Here is a 22,608-nt window from a genome sequence, read left to right on the forward strand (position 1 = left end):
ACACTTGGAGGACAAAAGGATGTAAAAAGCTGAATCAGTTCAGTCAATCTACAGATAAACTTTATTTTGTTTTAAACTGGAGAACTAATGAATTCCCTTGTGTTACCTCATGTTACAGAGGAGTTTAGTCCTTAGCAATGAAGCTCTGTTTACATTAGTTTTGGTGAGCTTTACTCTTTCTGAGTGGGTGGACTTTAAAATGCTGAGATTAGATGGCTACTCTAGTATTTTGGCCTTCTTCCAGATGCTTATAGCCTTCCCGGAGAAGGATAACACAGCTTTGTAGAAAACAGAAAGTGTTGACATCCAGAACACATTGAGTGGGTGTACTAAGTTCAGCCAGCTGGGGTCATGTCCCCCTGGCCTGCCATCCAGACTTAGCCAGTTTAGGAGTGCAGGGAATGGACATGAAGAGAAAGCACAGCAGAGTCCAGTGCACACAGTTGAAGGATACACCCCTAGAGCCTGTTTCCTAGAAATCTGCAGACAGAAAATTTAGGTGTGCTCTGTTGCTGGAAAATAGCTTGTTTTTTGTTCTTAACTGTAGTTATTTCCTGTTGCCTCTCAGTGGCTCATGTTGTATTAATTTTAACATACTGTTTGCTCTTGAAGGAGTGAGAAAAAGCAATTCCTGTTTTGCAGCAGCTTTTTTTGTAGTTCAGGAAAGGAACTGGACACTAATGTGGATCACAACATGACTGAAGGAAGGTCACTTTTATATCCTTGTGCACATCACAAAATTAGCCTTTGTCACTTGCCACAGCTGCTAACAATGCCTTGGTAAAGAACAAAGAATGAACACCTCAGCCTGGCCTTGAACCATGATTCTGAAAACAAGGACCACAGGGCTTTACCAGCCCAGGCTGCCATCTGGTCTTTTATGCAATGCAATAAAGTAATCCCTGTGAATGCAGCCACAAGATTGTGGAACAATGAAAGGTATTCAGGAAGTGTGTTTATTGTTATTGTGTTCTTGGTTCAGGGATAGATTGTGGATAGCTCTGTGCCTGTGCAGGAGGATCAGAAGCAAAGAGAGAACAAGAAATACTCCCTCTGTCTTACACAGATGCACAAGGGACAGTCCGTCCGTCTGTCTCAGCAGTTATATTGAACTCATCATTGTAGCTCTGAACATCTGAGCTCAATCTTGGTTCTGCCACTGCAAGCTTGCAGGGACAGAGGTGGTGTAACTCCAACAGCCCTAGGAACAACAGTCTAGCACCACAAAAATGGCAAGTTGGGGTGGGACCATGGATACCAGCCAGCAGAGGAGATCAAGTGCAAGCGGAGCACATGTAACGTCCTTTCAAGGGGCGACATTGCCTCTGATCATGGCTGGTATGGATATTGTGACTTGGGCAGGCAAACTGCCTCTGGAGCCTGCTGTGCCCTGGGTTCTGGGGTAAAAGCTGGAATAGAGCCACACGGATACAAAGCTGAAACAAAGCTAGTCAGGCACTGGATCCTTTTGTTCCTTTGGAATGTTGCTCGTTTTACCACTGTCATGTTGAAACATGAAACCATTGTGGACTAGTCAAGTGAAAGCTGTACTGTATGAAATATACTTGACTGGAATGAGACTAAATCATGACAACTTTTGGTATGCAGTGCTGTTACCAAATCATCTGGACTCACGTTGCAGTGACAATTTAGATATAATTGAGGTTAGTTTCATAGGCTAAATAATGCATATTTCTATGATGTGCTCTTGGTTTTATTTTTAACTCTTCAGCAGTTCCATACTCAGGAGATTTCCTAGCATTTGCCCCCAGTTTTCCATCTGCTGATTTAATTAAGTTAAGTTCTGGTTTTTATACTGTGAATCTAGAGTAAATGAAATAGAAACCTTACCTACATTATTTGGCACTTAGCAGTAGACATGAATAATTTTGGAATTTATGGGGAAAAAGAGAAGTTATGTGTTTTGGGAGCCAAAATATGATTGGCAAGCCAGACCTTGAAGTCAGCTCTATGCAGTATGGGCTCCAGTTGCAGCTATTTGTAAGTGTGATGTTCCAGAGTTCTGTTTGTAGGTGTATTTGGGGAATCAGAACTCTCATCCACCATCTCAAGGTATAGGGTATACAAATTTCACATTGCTTTTTCAGATATGGAGAAAAAAAATATTGTGGTTTGCCTGTTTATTGATTCTAAAAACACTTTTGAATATATATGACTTGAAAATGTGACCTTAGAGAAAGGATAAACTTTATACTGCCATGAACCTTTTGGAGAAAAAGCAGATGCTCAGTTAATGGGATTCAGTTTTACAGTTTCAGTCAGTGAACGAGTACCTCTAGTCTCCCTTGATGAATAAGAAAGTGCATGGAAAAGCGGAATGATCAAATACAGTTGGATGAGCTGATGATATATCATTCCAAAGGCAATCCAAATACTTTGACTATAAAGTGGGCCTATGTTCTCCTCTGCATAGCAGCAGGTGATTTCCAGGAAGCTTTTTATTTCATGACACTCTGTAAAGGCAAGATATCATCATGTTGATAGGTGAAAGTAAAAAACAGCTGCTGTTAGATACTATCAGGACCTGATTCTCCATTGCACTGCTGCCTATGTAGTAACTTACAGCTGCACAAAAGGAGTGTAAAGTAAGTGTAAAACACCACCAGTCTGATTTAGTAGTATTGCATACCCACTTCGGGCTGGTGTTAATGATTACACACAGTGTAGGACGGTGGAAAATCAGATCCAGGGACTGTATCACGATCTTGTGAACTGATTGTATGATTGTATGAGATGAGGTGACTGTAACAGAGAAGGCAAGCACACGGCTGTTAAGAGTCAGGTGTAATTTAGATTTTACCATGAATAGGATAGTTATTGGTGCAATAATGATGAGATCATAGATTTTAATTTGGGGATAAAGATGGAAAGTGAAATAAGACGAACCATAATGAAGCACCCGGTTCTCTGACTGAGCTGAAAAGTGATGTTGATGTTTGTGAAATTCATAGTCATTAGAGAAAGAGGAAATGACTAGGAGACTTACGTGAGTCATTCCACTTAACCATAAGGAACAGAAAAAGGGCCCAAAATACGGACTCTTCATTCATGTTAATTATTAATACAGTCACAATTACTGCAAGTTATAGGGTCATGCCAATCCAACTTATTACCCTTCTTTGCTGTAATTACTGATTTAGTACATAAAAGATATGCAATGGATATAGTGCATTTGGATTTCAGGAAGCGATTTCCTTTATAAGTGTATTGGGTGGCACTATATCAATTGAATTGCTGCCAATTAGATAAAAATGCCATAATGTATTAGAAATTGGTTGCCTAACAGGACATAGGGATCAGTTATTTATGAAAAGACTTCCAAGTGCAGAACAGTATCAGTTAGGGTGCTGCAGAGGGCAGCATTTGGATGACTATTATTTAATATATTCATTAACAATCTAGAGAGAGGGATAAATCAATCAAGGTCAAAATTTGCTGATGACACTTAACTCAAAGAAAGAGCAGGAGAGCAGAACAAACTTCAGAGGGAGCAGGAAAAATTTGTTTAGTTCTCTGTAGTAAGATTTGATTTAAAGGCTTGTCTTCACGTACAGCGCTTTATCGGTGCAGCTGCGCCATTGTAGCACTTTAGTGAAGACGCTCGAATGCTGACAGGAGAGCTTTTCCCGTCGGTGTAGTTAATCTACCTCCTTGAGAGGCGGTAGCTCTGTCGATGGGAGAAGCTCTCCCGCAGACATAGCGCTGTCTCCACATGAGGTTAAGTCGGGATAATGATGTCACTCAAAGGGGTGGATTTTTCACTCCCCTGAGCAACGTAGTTATACCAGACTAGGTCTGTAGAGTAAACCTGTCACAACAAAGGGAGTCCCCAAACATAGGGGGAGAGAGTAAGATAGAAGCCTGGGAGAGGGCTATCTGAAAAGCAGTGAGTCTGAGATTATCTGGAGTAAGAGTTGGTAACAATCTCCATTAAAGCAGTGCAGTTTGAGGCATTTGTGAAGAAAGGCAATGCTATTTTCATGGCGATTCACATATAAACCAGAAGAGATAATGGTAAAGAACTTGCCTTTAAATAGTGTCTGCATCAAGGTAGAAAGGTGTCGCACTAGCTCCAAAACATGCCTTTCCCTGCCTGTCATAACGGTGATCAGGAGAAGGGATAGAAAGGTAGCTACGGCAGTGGTGCAGGCTAATTAAGGGGAAAGTTGTCTTTCCTTTTCCAGTTGGCTAAGAAGCTGGAACTGTCTCTGGCAGTTGGGACCCATGGTTGTGAGCAGCTTGTTTTTGTTTGGAATCCGTTGTTTATGAATCAATAAGAGAAAGCCCATGGACAGGAATTGAAACTGCTGCTGGTGAGCATGTTATTCAGCTTCCCTCACTCGTGGTTCTGCCCACCAGCCGACAGCAACTTTCATGGAAACATCTCAAAGCTGCTTAAAACCTTTTTACCAAATGAGATGTACTAATCATATACTGCTGCTTAAGCAGTTTGCTAGTCAGCCTCACATCACTTTCATCTGAAGAAGGTGGGGAAGATTTGGTCCTGATTGTAGAGAAGGACTCGAGGAATCACTTTACCTTCTAGTGTGGTGTAGTAATCTCTAGAGTGAAAAGTAGTAAGTGTTTGAAAACACACAATAACAACACCCAGCAGTTTAGGAGACAGAGTGAAGAATGCCATGTCCAACTGAAATTACAAGGGGATTGGAACTGGGCAGAATGTCAGTACCACGTAGGAATTTGGCCAAGATACCAGGGTTGACATTCCTACAAATACCAAAAGGGAGAGGGGATCTTTAATGGCAACTCACCAAAAGACAGCATCTCAACTCCTCTCCCCATGCCATGGCATTGCCATGATTGAGTTCCCACTCAGCAGCAAAAGTGCTGTCTACTGAATTGCCAGCGCAACTTCCTGTAGTGCCTGGGTTTTCCAGGCAGGTTTCCTATCCAAGAATCAATCTGGCCTGTAGAGCTCATTAGATCTAATCAGATCACAGCCTGACGTGGTATGGTTGCACGTAATAGTGATGTTTTGTCTAACTCTGCAGCTGTACGTAGCTTTGAAATGTAATTTGGATTTAGAAAGGATATTAAAATAACTTACATTAAAAACTTACATTAAAAATAACTTAGAGAAAATATCAAGAAGGACAATAAAATTATATGTGGATGGGAGGATAAGATATATGAGAAAAGAGTAGAATCGTGGGGAGATATCATCAAGGTAACAATATGAAGGAAGGTAAGTGTCCTACCTTCTGATAAGGAGCAGTGGCCACAGGTTAAGGGAAGAAAAGGGTTTGCTACAGCAGAACAGTGTAACGGACTCTCATGGGAGGGAGGGAGGCTCTCTCAGCCAATATGGGACTAGGTAAGTCATTTGTGAGACTGATAGTAAGTACATCTACAAAATACAGAATGTCTGGTTGGATGAACAAGCAGACTTTTCTTGCACTCTTATCGTTGGTTCTATCTAGATCACATGAAGGGTAAAACAGAACCAGGGGTGTCTGTCAGGTAGACAGGGCATTTCCAGTAATCAGAGAAACTTCCAATCACATTTAACTTGAATGGAAAAGTTAAGGGAATTAGTCGCTCTTTCTGCATGTGCTTCACTGCTTTTAGCAAAGGTGCTGGTTGACTCTCAGAATCCAGGGTTGCAGAGGAGTTTGATAAGGTCTTACTGGTACTGGGGAAGACAAGAAGTGGGAGCCTTCAGACCTCAAGTGTCACAGATTGCTAAACTGGAGACCTAGTAAGCAGGGTAACTGTAGATTGTGCTGTTTGGTAGACTGGAAGAGGTAGTTAGAGAACAGTAATGCTAGCAAAGGTACACTATTTCAGTACAGTGAATCAGATACTGTAATTACTGTAAAAAGGGCAAGTCATACAATCGGCTATGAAAACGTAAGTGAAAAAGTCCTTATAATGAAGCAGAAGGTAATGTTATGTTACTGTGATGTGGTAGGCAAGAAGGAATCAGCACCTGATATATTTAAGTTGTGAAAGCAGCTTTCCTTTGATAGGAATGTAATGATGAGACAGGCAGAAAGGACCTAAGAAATCTGTGTCAGATATATTGATCCAGACCATTGCAAGTTAAGCTCTCTTGTCTAGCTGTCCTCTCTAAATACATCAGCATGAGGTATTAATATTTTGAATATAACCATTACAGTTGTTAATTGAGTGCCAGCTGTGTGCGCTGGGCGCTGTCCAATCATACAGACTACACAATGCTTGTTCTAAGGGGATCGCAGTCTGAATTCCTTGGGTTAGGCTCGGTACATGGAAATGAAAGCTACATGCCTGCTTTTTTAAAGCAGTTTAGCTATGGATCATTGAGCCCATTTAGATGTAAGTACAATTGTTAGATTATGCTCAAGGTTACATCCTTTAGAAATATTGCTTCCCAACATATTGCATTTCAACTCCAATTTAAGAGATCGCTGAAGTTGCACTCCAGCTTGTATTCATATGTGGCTGTTAAAGACACACTCTGCCATTAGTCCGTAGCCTGCCATTGCTAGGGCTCATTTACATTTTCAGCATATAGCTTGCCGTATAGGATTCAGGAAATTGCACCTGGCAATCTCAGCTGCTTTGGCAGATACTTTTCCTTGTGTGCAGAGGTACAGCAACTTACACAATCCTGCCTTCTGAACTCTGCCCTCAGTTATGCTTCTTCATCTACAATGATGTCAGTGGGGCTCTACAGGCGTAACTAAGGGCAGAATGTGGACTCTGGAGGGTGTTTTGAGGAATCTGAAGGATAGGTTTGTTTCAGTATAATGGGAGGTTTGATAAAGTCATAAATTGTGAAATTATACAGCTAGGGGCTGAATGTTTTGTTATCTGTTTGCCAGCATATTGTTTTACTGCTTCACTGCTGGATTATTTAAAGCCCTTTGGTGCTGGCGTCCATTGCAGTCCTTGTGCTGATGCAGAATACTGAGTAAATGTACTTAGTAACTGTACCTCTGTGAATCAACCTCAACCAATACCTAACATATAGATATCAAAGGACTTTTTTTTTTACCATCAATGGAGGTGATAATGATAGATTGGTCTACCCTGCCCCTTTTCCATACATTCTTAATCTTTATTGCAGATTGTCAGCCAGGGTTTCTAGTTCATTATATTTTCTTTATGTGAATGGTGCTATATCACTATGGACAGTGCTCATATCTGTAGGATGCAAATTATCTAGTTAAGGTTGCATGCAGAGACATTTTAAAACCCAAATATTGTCCTGCTATTCAAATAAAATACCGTTTCATTATCATTTCAATTGCATTTCAAGATCTTTCTTAAAAACAAGCCTTTTGAAATCTCCCAATGTGGGGATAAATTGTGCCTTCTCCTTTGCCAGCCTGCTGGATTGGGGAGATGGTGCAAGGTGCATGTATGCTGGGCGTGGGACAGGAATAATCTGTTTCCACTGGGAGGGGTAGTGCTTTCTGTACTGGTAACATGGCCCTGTGCAATCCTGCACTCCAGGATAGCTGGGCTGGGAGAACAAGAGCCCATCTGTGCGATGCGTCTGCCAACACCAGGAAGTATTATGCCTTTGAAAGACACAATGCCTTTAAGAAGCAGTGCTCCAGCAGTGTACCATCTCCTCCTGTCTCTTCAGTCAAAGCTCCATGGCTGAGGTTTAAATGGCCTCTGTGGAATGTGATTAACTGTGCCATAAGGAATTCAAATAATATCATTAAAGCACCACAATCATGTTGTCTTGGTTTGCTCATGTCTGACCTCTCTCAGTGCTAAGCCTGTTGCAGTCTCTCACATTTGTTTTCTCTTTCTCCACAGAATGCAATGAACTTGCCACCAGACAAAGCCAGGTTACTTCGGCAGTATGACAATGAGAAGAAATGGGAGTTGATCTGTGATCAGGTAAAGGGGAGCCATAAGGGTTTTTAGCATTGCAGTCATTAAGGGCTTAGTAAGGGGGACACTGTCAAGGACAACTTTTTCTATGGCTTTTCATTTCTTTGGCTTTATGCTCCATTGTTTGTAGCATCTCTTAGAAGCTATCCAAAAATACTTCTTTCCCATCTATTAAATAATATTTCTTTCCCATCTGATCTTACTCTGTTCTATTTGATATTTCCCTCTGCGTTGACATTAACATTAATGTGGCATAGATTTAAGGAGGGTGACCTTTCTTCACCCTTAGGATGCTGGTTTGAATCTGACCTAGATTAGTGATGCCCCAAATTATTACTGTCTCTTGGTCTATGTAAAATGAGGGGGGTTCCATTCCTCTTGTACAGCTTCACAAAACCACTATCACACCTATCACCGTCAGCAAAGCGTGAATGCTCATGGAGCTGAACTATTTCTTTATTTCCAGTTGCACGACTTCAACTTAAACAGCACCATATGCCAAGAAGTGTTCGTGCACTAGCTTCACTGTTTTGTCAGCACAGACCTGAGAATAGTGTATGATCGTTAACATGTTGGCTCTGCAACAACAAAGGAACAGAAAACAAAATATTTAAAGAACAAAGAAGAGAAAAATGGCAGGACATAGATTTCAGTGCTAACACCTAAATCAGATTGTAATTTACACAGCCATTGCTAATAACACAAATCCTGATTCTGTTCAGCCTGGGGCGAAAGAATAAGATGTACTGTAAAGATGTAACCACAGAGAAAAAGTTAGGATATAGGCACCCAGAGTTCAGGAGAATCTCTGATCACGTTGATGAATCACGGACAGGATAGTAAAAAGCTCTGTGGGACATCTCTCATACATCCCCCAGAGGAGTAGAGTCTGTTTATCTTGAGTAGAGTCTGATTATCTTGATGTAAATTGCAATACAGAGCCATCTCCTTGTGTTACTTGAATATTCTATACAAAACATTTAAAGTGTTGTACTACTTAAAATTACTGCTTACTGAAACACTGCGGTAAATTGCTTAATCTACTGTAAGTAACTACTATTCTCAAGGATTATTGCTTAGAGCATGTACCGTCAAAGTTTAAATAATGAATTGTGAGATTTGTCCGTGGTTTTATATGGTCATTTTGCACCTGTAGAAGACTGAGGAAGAAGGAAGTAACCATATCACATGGCTTAGAACTTGTCATGCATTTACAGTACACGGCTGCTGCCACTTCACATAAGTTTTGAAATCTTCAGATAAAAAGATAACAGAGCTGAGACAACCAGGTGGCGACATACAACACAGGAAACATGAGGGAAAATCCGAGTAATTAGCGGCACATTTTCATCACTCTATTTAAAACACACTGAGTCAGATTCTCAGCCAAGATAGATCCCCTTTCCATTGATCTGATAGCGATGGCACAGAGAAGTCACTGAGCTGTCCTAATGAGCTGCTGTTGATTCTCTTAATGTGGGGAAAGTGGAATAGAGTCAGAATAACTGGCTTTATGCAACCCCTTCCTGGGTGCATCCCTCATACAGGGCCTGCATTGGGGTAGTAGAGGCATGTGACTGAAATGCTATTTGCCACAGCTCCCTAGCTGCCCTGACATCACCTTGGGAGTGATTACCAGTCAGTGTAAATTAGAGCAGCCATGAGGCAGACGTCTATAAAGAGAGTGTAGTATAGCATATGGTGCATAAAATATTTGTATCTGTCCACATAATTATGGCACCAAGCTAAAACACATTCTTCCATGAATAGGCTTTGTCTGTAATATATGTTTTCAATTTTAATTGAAGCAGAACATGAATTGCTGTTTCGTATTGACATCATTCATTACTCTATGCCATTTTTTCATCTTTTTAGTTAAAAAGAAAAAAGTAAGTGAATTAACATAACTGCCTGGGAAATTAACAACTTTCATTCCATACAGTTCTGTGCTGGATTTGAAGTAATGCCCTGAAGGAGGAAGTTCCTAGATTAGAGCAGTGTTCTCAGACGATGTGGTTTGTGGCACATTTCCTGGTCATCTGCCTATGAAATATTTTGAGAAACACATAGTGGGGAACAGGGTGGAGAGAAGTGACTCCAGAAAATGAACTTCTTCTTACAGATTTCAGAGTGATAGCCGTGTTAGTCTGTATCAGCAAAAAGAACGAGGAGTACTTGTGGCACCTTAGAGACTAAAATTTATTTGGGCATAAGCTTTCGTCCAATGAAGTGGGTTTTAGCACACGAAAGCTTATGCCCAAATAAATTTGTTAGTCTCTAAGGTGCCACAAGTACTCCTCGTTCTTTTTTCTTCTTACAGAGTGTCTCTGATTTTATGAACAACATTGGAGAACTACTAGTTTCATTCTTATTTGAAGAGGCAGATTACCTCACATCTGCCTACGCTGGGTTTCTTATATCTTCCTTTGAGGCATCTGGTACTGGTCACTGCCAGAGACAGGATATTGGACTAGATGGACCTTGGTTCTGATAGCAATTTCTCTGTTCCGATATTATTATAAATCTTCTGAGCCATGTAGGCCCTTCTACTGCCACGCTAAAAGAGTCTTCCCTGCTGCTAGTTCACTGAACAAGGAGTAAAATTAAGAGTTACTAACATTGGTATCAGAGTTCCTGGGCTCACAGGGCATGGGAGAATTGCTGATGAGATGGTCGTGATTCCTGAAGAGGTGGTGGGTTAGGAGGTTTCCTGCTGCTGCATCATTTGCTCCAGCTAATTGTTTTGGAGAAGTGAGGTGTCATTAGGCCTCTCAATCTGGTTTTAAACCAGACAGTCCTGCTTTTGTAATGTTTGTCTCCCAGCCAGTACTGAGACAAAACCAGACACGATTTTGTCTGGTAGCAGATACTATAATGGATAGCACACCGCTCTGCCCCTGCCAGTGTGACCTCACATACACTGTTCATGCAATGGGAAAGCGGGGTGGCATGCTCTTCAAAATCCTGTGCCCCGGTCGGCATGACCTAGAATGCAAGGTCATGCTGGAAGGGGCATGGCCACACTGGCAGGGGTATGCCTGTGCCATTCCTGGAAAATACCTGAATGTCCAGTATTCCAGGAATGTGCAAGTGGCCACCTGAGTGAGGTGACATCATCCTTGGGAGATCTGATTCTAATTGATGATTGCAGGCCTAGAGAAAAGATAGGAGGATGTTCCTGTTTTTGGACCAGAACAGCCCTGTCTAAGGCAGGAGACCATCCGAGGGAGAATGGTGAGAAAAGATTGACACAAGAGAAATAAAAAGCCCCAGTTCCTAGCTGCAAATTCTCTAGCCTTGGAGATTCCTTATTGTGGAGGGTAAACAGAAGGAATCTGGGTATCAGGAATGGTCTGAGTTAGATAACAGGGAAGGTGATAAAGTTTTTTGCATTTGGTAGGCTGCCCTAAGGCTTAGGAAATTGTAGAGTTTTGCAATCCTATGGGAGAGTCAGGGCTATAGGCCTTTTCAGGTTTCTGGGCAGAGACTATTGTGAAGGGGACACAAATGTTGCGATGGTAGGGAACGTGTTACAAAGCATTTTCATGCCCCCTGATGGCTAGCTCTCGCATGACATTGCAGTCTCAGAGAAGGCTCACTTCCCAACCAGGGTGTCTTCTGTATTTGAAGCTGTTGGTGGTATGGAGTAGAAGAAAGGATAAAAGTAGGAGGCCTACAAGGAACACAATGGTTGGTTGAAAATCACAGGACTGCCACCAAGATTGGCTATTTTGCTGGGTCATTACTAGAGCTGTACGTTGTTTTTGTAATGAAACCCAATATCAGGAAAGTATTTAACCAAAAGGCTCCTGTTTTAAGTATTTGTTACCATCATGGTGCAGGTTCACAGAGAGATTCTCTGAGGTTCATCAACTTTTTGGAGCAAGATGGGGCCTTGATTGGAGTGAGTGGGTGCCTCATTTCCAGTGAGCATGGCTCAATATGTAGTTGTGGGTGCAGAGCATGGTAGCTTCACCTGAAATCAGGCCAAATTTGGTGCTTCGCCTAAGCTTCACTTTAAAAATTTGGGTTGATTGTAACTTGAAACTCAAAGTGAAACTCAGGAGATTCAAATCCTTGGGGACTAAAATCAGAAAATAGTTTTTTACAAAGCCTGAAAAACCAAATCCCATTTCTCTCAGATCTAGGGTGATGTCTTGACTCTGTTGAAGACAATGGTAAAACACCCTTTCACTTCAGTGGGGCTAGGATTTCATCCCTGGTTATTACCACAGTCAAATGAGAACCATTTGGCATGTTCCCTGACTGAAGTTCGTATCTCAAAGAGAGTCCACGCTCAGAAGCTGATGTCTTCACACTATGCTGCACAAAAGTAAACAAATCAGAGCCATTAAAATGCTCTAGGCGTTAAGATAAGATCTATAATCACAGAAGAACCCTGGAAGGATTTATTCCCCTTTATACTTGCATTGAACAAGCCTTACTTGTATTCTTGAAAATAAATAATCTACTTCATTTCTAAAACCAAAATTAATTATTAAGCCTTCTGCCCTGAGTTGAGGTTACTGATAAAAGATCTACAGTTCACACTCAATTATTTTCACCTTGACACTACTTTCTGGAACCCAGCCTTCCTTTTCACACCTCCTGCATCTTGACTTCTGACCTCTGTACAATCACTTTTTTATGAATCTTTTAAAGGGAAATGATGTGAAACTATTTTTTCCATGAATCACGGCAGGTTGTGGAGATAGTGTATTATGGAATAGATAGATAGCTTAACTGCAACATCAACACAGATCAATGGCTGACATTTAAAGCCCTGAACATTAGAGACTAGACTACAAGTACCCAGTTATCCTTTGGCCAATAGCCTGGGCATTGTTTTAAAGGCGCAATCAGTCATCACAAATGGCAGAATTGTTCAGACAACGGATTATTTTAAAGGGTATTTTCTGCATGTTGAGTTCAGCTCTCAGATGGATTATTGAGTTCAAAGTCTGTTTTACTGATAAAGAAAAACTGAGAGGCAGTTTGATTGTGGTGGAGGCTGAGGGGGTTGAGAATGGATTGTGATTTCTCTTTGACGATACATTACTGATTATTTAAAATAAGTAGCTGATAAGCCCCAACCTCTGTTTAGCTGTTTGATCAAGGACGGGTAGTTGAAAAATAACTTCTTTTGCTGTGTATTACCATAGAGGGCCATTAAGTCTTTGGCAGCAGTTGTCATGATTTCTTCACCCCAAGCACTAGTATATTCAATGTCTCTTTTCTTGCAGATGCCCATTTTTAGACAGAGAAGCTCCATTTATTGGAGACTTCACATTTACATTAAAACCAGATTATTACTATTTTCTTTTTGTACAATGGAATCATAAAGCTTTTCAAAGAAACCTGTTGTGATTAAAAGATGGGTTATTCTTAAGATACGGTCGTATAATGTTGACCCAATAAGCAGTATTACATTATAAAGGTGTAAGATTTCATTTATCCGAGTCATTTTGACAAAATGAAATGGATTAAAGGTCATTCTGTAAACACCAGATATTGAGCAATGAGTTTAAGCGAATGCATATACATTGGTGGAGAAGTCAGATGCTTCCTATTCCACTGATATGATAGGAGGAAGTTAGCATTATTAACTTGTTACAGAGCATCTGAAGAATTCACATAGATTGGCTAGGTCCCTAACAGAAGTGCTGGTGGCTTGATGGCTCAGCAGACTGGTAAAGGCGGAAACACATCCTTCCACTCATATCACCTGCTGAAATCTGGCCTAGATCGTTAGTGATCAAAAGTTGTCACCATCTGACACAGGTTGATGCTGTCATTTCATTTCTCAGTGGAGACACAAGCAAATACTATCAGCCTGGCTGCTCATCTTAATAGAGAGACCAACGACTGAACAGAGATGACCCCTCATTCAGATTAGAATGAGGTACATTAGTGGTGAAAGTGTGTGGTGTCCTTAATGCACATGTCATCTAGTACAGAGGACATCAGTAGCTAGGGTAGCCAGGCGAACACCTATCATTGGCACTAAATCCATGTTCAAAATGAAGGAGAAACTCTGTGGTTGGCAAGACTTTGGTTTAAAATTTCACTTGAGCAATTTTTTCAGTCACTGAAACCAACCAGGTAAGCAACCATGGTTTGTCAAATCATATTAGACCCCAAATGACTGTTTTACAAGGTGCAGGGCTCTGAAACTGTCAATGGTTCTGGGCTCTGTTCTCTTTGTACTCTGTGTACTTACTTAACTTACATTAATACTAAGGGTGATACAAGTGAACAAGGGAGGAGGTAGGTTCCTATGAACTGAATATTTTAGGAGGCAAAAGGATATTGGAAGTGACATGGCTTTCTGGTTTTAGATTGTCTGTTTTCCAGATTCAGGTGAATAAGAGAAGCATCAAGTTCTACTTAGGACCCTACTGATAGGGAAAATATAGAATTCTGACATTTCCTTTTGCTACCAATATAGGTCTTACATTTTTAACTATGAGGCATAAATAACTGTCTTATAACTGTCTAAGTATTATGAGAGCACCCAAGACCATAATTAAGGAAACTCTGGGAATGGTTTTATGCTTATAGGAATTGTTGGTGACTTAAGTTCAGATTCTCATAGGGCCAAGTCATTTAGTGCTGAATGGTTCATCTGCCATACTAGGATTCCCTGCAGCAATCATGCCAGGATATTGTACCAACATAGTGAAAAACACTAGATCGAGTCAGTTTCAGAGAAACTTTGTCCAGCTGGTATGTGTCATATTGTGATCAGTCCCAGGTAAATGAAATCAATTTACTGTAATGTTTTGTTCAGGCAACATTCAACTCCCCAATTAAAAATTATCCAGCAGTTCTTCACTAAGAGCAGATTTACCCGTTGTTCTTTTTAAAAATCACTGCCATTATTTTCCAGATTTTGCCCGTCTGTATTTCTGTTGCCTTTGTTGCTGTATATAAATTACAGCAATCTTGTCACCAAGGAACCAGGCTGTAGTTCCCTCTCCCTACCAGCCTGTCTTAACTGGATTGAACCAACTACTTTTCAAGGTGTTTCTTCAGACACTGTGATAATGGGGAACCAGCATTGTCCACACCTGATGAGAAGTTGTAGAGTTGGGTGACATCAGCACATTGATAGCACTGTAGCCCATAGCATTTGGAGTGCCCGCTCCAATGGTTTGATATATAGTATATGAAAAAATAGAAGTGATAGGATTTAGGCCTGTAACTCTATGGGGGATAAGGAGCAGCTGCCCATCATGCAATCTGGGATCTATTTGAGAAGAATGAGTGCAGCTAATTCCATCCACCCAGGCAAGGTCCTGAGCTGGGTCAACAGCCCCTTGAGATAGGATGGTGTCATGATCTGCTAGTAAATCTAATAGTTGCTGTTGAAGTAGGCTGGCCAATATTTCCTTGGTAACATTGTTGAGGAAAGGGATTTTAGAGAGACACTAGTGTTGGTGAGGCAGCCAGCGCTGAGTGAATGTTCATTGAACACTGGCTGTACCAGGGAATGAGTGCGGCTCCTTTGGAAGCACTGAAATCCTCTGTCACACACACATAGAGGAGGTGAGCACAGTCAGGCCCTTACTCCCTTAGGGCACATTTGTGCCATTGTTTCATGAGCAGGTATCTCAATAAAGTCAATGGGAGACTTGTGTGTGGGTGGCAAGTTAATCAATGACAGGCTTGGATTCCTATGATCATGTGTGTAATCTCAAGAGTTTGGACAATACATTCAACAATTTTTCTTTACCTGTTCTATGAGTTATGGCCACAAGAATCGAGTCAATAATATTCACTATGTTGTGTCTTTATTTTATTACTTATTCAAACAAACAAACAACTTTACCTCCCCCAAGAAGCTCAAACACACAAGCAGATTATCCACGTGGCTGTGCTGGGGTAATTTGTGTTCTTCCTCATTCCATTACTTCCCCACAATTTGTCTTGGGCACTCAATAGGTCATGCCTGAAATGTAGATGGTATGATCTTTGGGGCAAGGAATGTCCCACTTTGTCTTCTGTGAAGTGCCTAGCACCATTTTTGCCACTATAAAATAAAGATATAATAATAATTAATAAATTGTATACATCACCCCCACTCCACAGTCTTTAAGCATTAGTATAAAAAAACCTACCGTTTTACTGAAAATTAAGGATAAGCTAATTTACTGCCTATGTAGCTGATAAATAAGGGTTGACTAGAATTGTTAGATTTTGCTTTCCTCATTGCACGTTAATAAGTGCTGTTGCTGTTAATATGAGTTTCATACATACTGAAGGTAGGATAGATCCCATTGTGATCTATTAGCTTTGTTTTATCTCATTCTAAATCTCTGGGATTGCAGTAAGAGGAACTGATGACGACTATATGGCATGAAATTACAAACTGGTTTACATTTCTGCTCTTAAGTTTTGGAGAGCTGAATCTGAATTTTAAATTCTAAGTACGTGTGGTAAAAAAAATAAGTTCAAATGGTTTTAAACCCCTTGCCATATAAATTTTTATTTTGGAAACAGATTTATCTTGTCAGCAATTATTAACAGCCAAAAATGGGATGGGGGCGAGGGGGGGAGGAAATATAAAGGGAGAGCGAAAAGGGTACAGTGTTTTTTAACCTATCATTTGTGGTAGCTGAAGAATGTGAATGTCCTGTGAAAAGCAATGTCTCAGTGTCAGTCAGGCAGTGCAGAATCCCAGAGTTCAGCCAGTAGTTTTGTGTTTGTAGTCATAAGCACTAGAAACTGTTGCATAGTGCTATATACGAGTGCAAGAAGGAAATGGCACGTGTCCATCCCTGCATAGGGAACTGACACAATCAGTGCATCTACTGATGCTAAATCTTTCTAAAGGGGATGGGATTCAAGCAACGATCATCCTTCCCCTTTTGCATTAGCTAGTGGAATCGAATCAGCACAAGAGGAACACATACTGCATGCTGTAAATACTATCTGTAGCTCCTACTCCAACATGTGCTCTACTAGGCTGCACAGAGAATTTCTGGCTGAGTAAACCAGGTCTCTAGGGGTATGTGCAACTGCTCTCAATGTAGGCTCCTATTTGAAAGATAAATATATACCTTAATATTTCTTTAATAAAATATCAAATTCTGCAGAAACTCATCAGTACTCCATGTTGTGATGCATCTTCATAGATACCTAGTGTAGCATCTATTGTTTTTATCGCTGTAATTCATTGCAAGCTCCTATCTAATTTGTCAGTCTGTGATTCACAGCTACTTACTTGATTGACAAACCGGCTTTTCACTCTTGTTATCTCTGCAGAGTTAGCATAGCTACAGAAAAGTGAGCTTGATTCCATTCCATCTTGTTCAGCAATCAAATTGCCAGTGAAATTCTTGTTGCAGAATCTTTATTACTGGTGATGCTGTGAAAGCCAGAAAAGAACCCAGCCTGATTTTCAGATCACAGGTTGAATTTTCAGTCTCGGTAGAAGACATATACAGTAGAATGTCAGCAAAGATCAAATCCTCTCTGAATATGGAGTTCTGGGGGTACCAGTCACTGAAACACAGATCAATGAGATTTTCCTGTTGGGCCAGTGTGAGTGATATTGTATCCCCTACAGGTTAACACCACGGAACCCCCTGACTTTTCCCTGATTGCCAGTAATGCCTTGAAATATGAGTAGAGCACTTACAGTGGGCTGGTACTTTGCTACTCCATAAACCTGAGCAGTCCATGGCAGACCTCATCTTTGAGAGTCCAATCCAAAGCCCACTGAAGTTAATAACTTCACTGACTTCACAAGGCTTTGGCTCAAACCCTTAGTGCAGATTAGTGAATTTCCACAGTACAGGATTGCAGGATATTATTTTTAGGCAACAGCTTCTCAGAGTATAACCAAACTCTTTACAATCATCAGCTAACAAAGTTAAGAAAAAATATTTTCTTGGGTGGACTAAAGACTATGATAAAGATATTTAAAATGAAGACAAAGCCTGAAATAAAGCCACTGGGTGAATTGTATTTAATGGAGAACTCGTTGGAATAGAAAAGCTCAATATCTAAGGTTCAGAAGGTCATAAGAAAAGAGGAAAATAATGTATTGGCATAACTTTTGCTCTACTATTTAATTACGTACTGTGTCTTCTCAGGCATGGCACAAAGCCAAGAATATGTCAGAGATCAGAGAATTTAAATTAATATTATCTATTAAAAAGGAAGATGTCAGGTGTTTTAGTCAGTAGGGATCTGATAAACGGAGACACTTTTTCTCATCTGAATAGAAATTAATCACTTTTAGATGCTATGCAGAGCTATTTTCAATCTGTTGGGGTTAACACTTGAAAAACATGTTCATTAGGCTTGCATACAGATCGCATGTTTCTAAGCTGTAAACCTGCAGTACAATTGTCTCCAGTAAACCCTTCACTTAGAATGGAGCAGAGCTGTTGAATTAGAGGAGTGTGGTTTAGTGACCTGGGCACAAAAGCAAGAGTCAGAAGCTTCTGAGTTCTAATCTTGGCAGTGACTAATTTTGTGGCCTTGGGAACGTCACTTAACCTTTCAGTTTCTCCATCTGTAAAATGGGAATAATAGTCCTGAAGGGAGGCTGAAATTGAATGAATAAATAAATAGCTGGCTGCACAGTGCTTTGAAGATGAAATGCTAAGAATTGAAGATGATGAAGTTGGCAAACTGCCCAAATGCTAGCAGGTTGTTGTTCAATTATATGTGGCTGCCTTTCCTGGATCCTTCAAATGAACAATGCTTCTTATTCATATGACATTTGAAAGATCCCTTTGAAGTGAAATGGGAGTGGTAAGTAAGGAACTAAACCAAAATATGATAAAGTGCTGTTGTGCACAAAAATATTATTTCACAGATTGAAAATAACACTGGCTTGGCTTCTAGAACTTGCTATATTCAATTTTGGATCAGTTCTATTACACGGTAGCCAGAATGGTTAGCTGTGTGTTATGTACCACTGTCCAGAAAGCAGGTAATTCCCAGATTTACAATAATGTAAAAAATTCATTTGCAGGTCGAATGAGAGGCAAAATATCAGTTAATAAAATCCTGTTCTGATTAGCGTCTTGTCTTGTTCCTCTCACTTGAATTCTGGCATAATTTTAGTGGCTGCTTTCCTTTTATAAATGCAAGAGGTACAAACCAATGCTTTATGCATTTTGAATGCTTCTTGGAGTCTCAATTTGTGACATTAGCTTCTAATATAAAACAGCTGAATCAGGGGAAAAACAAGGTGATAGTCATAGTCAGGATGGTGTGATTTTTAAAGTCTGACCCCTTGTGACCTTCTAGGACTGGAAGCACTTTTATAGACTAATAAAAATGTCTTCAGGGTTAGTAAACATTTCCAACTACTGATCATTGATTAGAAAGAAACATGTTTGATGCCTGCTGTTACTGATAATGACTTATTTCGTGTCTTTCAACTCAAAGAATTGCTTTGCACAATAAGGAACTACTTTAAAAAAACATTCATTGCTGTTTTAAAGATGATTATGTCAGTAAATAATTATTGATAGACTTTGAGAAAACAAATCAAAACAGAGAAAAGATCAGCACTGTAAACTATAATAAATTTGCTAATTAGAGTCCTCTAAGTGTCTCGGTTTAGTCTCAGAAGACTAAAAATATTAAAATTGGCAGCTAGGAAAAGCTTGTATTAACATATAATGCCTGATTATTAAATAAGTGCAAGGCAGCCAAAGAATAAAAGCTCTGCTCTTGAGAATTAGACTAAACATAGCCAAACTATATCTCCATTGAAGAACTCCCAAGAAGAGAGGGAATAAACTGTTCAAACTAATGTGGAAAAAAGCCTTGTGATGTGCTCTGACCCTTTTCAAGATTCAAACTGTTCATTTTCAGGAAGAATTGAATTGGATACAATCTAATTTGTACCAATCATCATTCTGACTTGTAAATTACCTGCTTTATTTGTAAAACTGGCCTCCAATTTTGTGCCTGCTATTTTGCTCCTTCAGTTGTAGTTGCAAATGGTAACATTTGGTCATCTAGCTATCTGACTGTACATTGTTAACATTTTTTCTTGTAATTCATTGTAGACATAAATGTAGGCACAACATTGGAGGGCAATTTTAAAACTCAGTCTCTACGGTATCTCTAGATTTATAGCTGACCACTACTTCAACTGCCTTTGAACTGCACCTATAACTTGAGAAGTGGCAAGGACAATTGTTCAGCAGCGCACAGTGGGACAGATTCTTATTTATATTAAGGCCCCTTTACCTTGCTCCGGTAAGGTAAGGGGGCGTTAGCAGGAGTTGATGTGGGTGTACGTTACTTTTAACTTTTTAATGACTTAAAGTAAAAGTTCCTATTGTCGGAGTTACATAAAAGGGGCCTACTGTAAATGTGATCCGACCCAGTCACACTCTGTAAAGAGCACACAAAAAATAACAATACAGTGACTATATCCCAATTATTAGTTAACATCTTGCTATTCAAAGTAGTTTATTTTATAAAAATGTGCCCTTTGTACATCTTAGGGCACAATGTGTTCTTACTTCCTTGAGGGTTCCCTCTAGTTCAGCTCTATCTGTGCGATCTCTGTTACTTTACAGTCAGTTGCTGGGGGTATGTGTTCTGCATGGTTCAGAGCTTTACAGATGACTTCCATTAACACTAGAGGAGGCTGCATGAGTAAGCCTCTGCACATCATGTGGAAACATACCCTTAACTCCTTGCATCTGTCTACTGTAGGGCCTTTCACAACATACTGGTAGCAGCTCCAATTAGCAGCAATTTAACTACTATTAAGCAATTTCCTGGGTAATTGTATACACACAGAGACAGACAATTCTAATGAAGAGAAGGTTTTTACAAACATTGAAGTTTCAAATACTTAATTCCATGACACTCTACTGGCCAGTTTCAGAGCTAGTGTAAACAGGTACAACTCGGTTGAAGTCAGTGGAACTGTACCTCCTTATACCAGCTCTGAATAAAACCCTTTGTCTTGGTATGTCTTTGTTCTTTAATTAAAAGAGCATGGTCAAGGGTCAGAAGCTACAAATATGCCCTCTATCCCATCACCCCAAACACATTTACATTCCAAATATCCTGCTGATGTGGAAGAGACTCTCAGCCACTGAACAAGGCCCAAATCAGAGCAAATAGGTGATGAAGTCAGAATGCTGTGGGTTTTCTGTGCTAACACTGTAGGCTTGCTTGTGACCAAGCACCTAGATATGGAATGTGCAGCTTGTGTTAGTTTACAGGGAGGTGGGGATAAGGAAATGCACACTCACACCTGTTCCACCTGCAAGCCTTCATTGTCCATACAGGAAACTCCAAAGTCAAGGTATGGCCTATTTAAGTCACCTGACCTGACAGCTGTGTTGTTAAAACCATTGCTGCCCTTGATTTGGAAGCTGAGAAGGACTTTCTTATGAAAGAAACATGCCCTCCATTGCACCTTTCAGTACCATCCTGTTGCTTTAGCTTTAGAATGGGCAGTCCCATTCAGACAAAACAGGAATGCCCCAAAATGTAGCCCCAAACTTCAGATTCCCTTCCATTGAGTCCTAACTCCCCCTCTACTCTCCATTTTCATCCTGATCTAGTTCCTGATTCCTCTCCTGTCACTAAGTTCCAATTAAAAACATTTTAAGGCATTTCCGTTTTTGTGCCCCAGAGTGCACTGTGTAACTAGAGCCTTTGAAATTTCCTGCTATGGGTGGATTTTTAGAAGAGGTGTTCAGTACACTCTGCCCTCGGGAAGCTAGCAGCAAGGTGACTGGAGCCAAGCACAGAGACACAAGACCTGCTGGGTTCTCATGGATTGCTTGCGGGTTTGAACTGGAGTAAATGGTGGAGTCTCTGTAACTTGAAGTCTTTAAATAAAAATGTGAGGACTTCAGTAACTCAGCCAGAGTTATGGGCCTATTACAGGAGTGGGTGGATGAGGTTCTGTGGCCAATGTGAAGGGAGGTCAGACTAGATGATCATGATGGTTTCTTCTGACCTTAAAGTCTTTGAGAAATAATAATAATAAACAACCATACTGGAATCAAATGAAAATTGTTCTTTTCTTTTAAATTCCTCCATGTCTTTTTTGTCTCTCTCAGCTCCTTCTGCTCATTTAATACTGGCCGCCTTTCTACTCTTTCGCACAGTCTTTCCCCATGGGTACAAGAGTCTTTCCTTCTGCAGCTTCTCCTGCTCTGAGCAGCCTTCTTGTATCTTTACCTTACCAAACCAGCTAGACAACCCTAGGCCTTCTTTGTGTGCCAGAGCACAAGGATCAAAGAATTTGACAGCCCCCTGTGCAGGTGCCCACTAAGGAGAGCCCTGTTTCCTCCTTATGTACCATAGAGGGGAAGTCACTGTCTAGCCCATAACCTATAAAACAGTAAAAACCCACTAGACTAAATGCAGTTATAACCCAAAACTATCCTTGAAAATGAGCACAGAGGCTTAGGGCCAGATTGTTTCAGTGTACTGGCCTGGGGAACTTTTGGGAGAAGACAGAGAGTCTGTACGGAAGAGATGAGCTGTAGTTTAACTGAAGCAAAAGCCAGTTTCTAGCTCAGATATTAAAATCTGAGCTAGATATTTTAAGGAATATCCTTCCTTTGGAGGAAGTATTTAAACAAAGAGCTGGGAGAAAGCTGACAGGTGCTGAGGAGTCCTCAAGTTGAACAGCCATCTGCTAGGAATGTTTGCCATACATAGGTATTACTCTGTATTAGAGCTGAACTGGAGGATGGATAGGTTGAGATCACAGAAGTAAATTCC

The 22,608-nt window shown here is 40.4% G+C and overlaps 1 protein-coding gene across 16 annotated transcripts in view; it reads left to right on the plus strand.

The window, feature by feature from the left end:
* FMNL2 (formin like 2) overlaps positions 1–22,608 on the plus strand; it is a 270,469-nt gene that overhangs the window by 138,248 nt on the left and 109,613 nt on the right. For 10 of the 16 annotated variants that reach the window (XM_065561726.1, XM_065561731.1, XM_065561729.1 and 7 more), the window contains exon 2: positions 7,798–7,881. In XM_065561726.1, coding sequence (XP_065417798.1) covers positions 7,798–7,881 — 84 coding nt within the window. Of the gene's footprint in view, positions 1–1,499; positions 1,665–7,797; positions 7,882–22,608 lie in introns of those variants that run through there. The other 6 variants (XM_065561721.1, XM_065561723.1, XM_065561720.1 and 3 more) reach the window with 1 other exon arrangement.

Source organism: Chrysemys picta, chromosome 11 (assembly GCF_011386835.1).
Source record: "Chrysemys picta bellii isolate R12L10 chromosome 11, ASM1138683v2, whole genome shotgun sequence".
NCBI lineage: Eukaryota > Metazoa > Chordata > Testudines > Emydidae > Chrysemys > Chrysemys picta.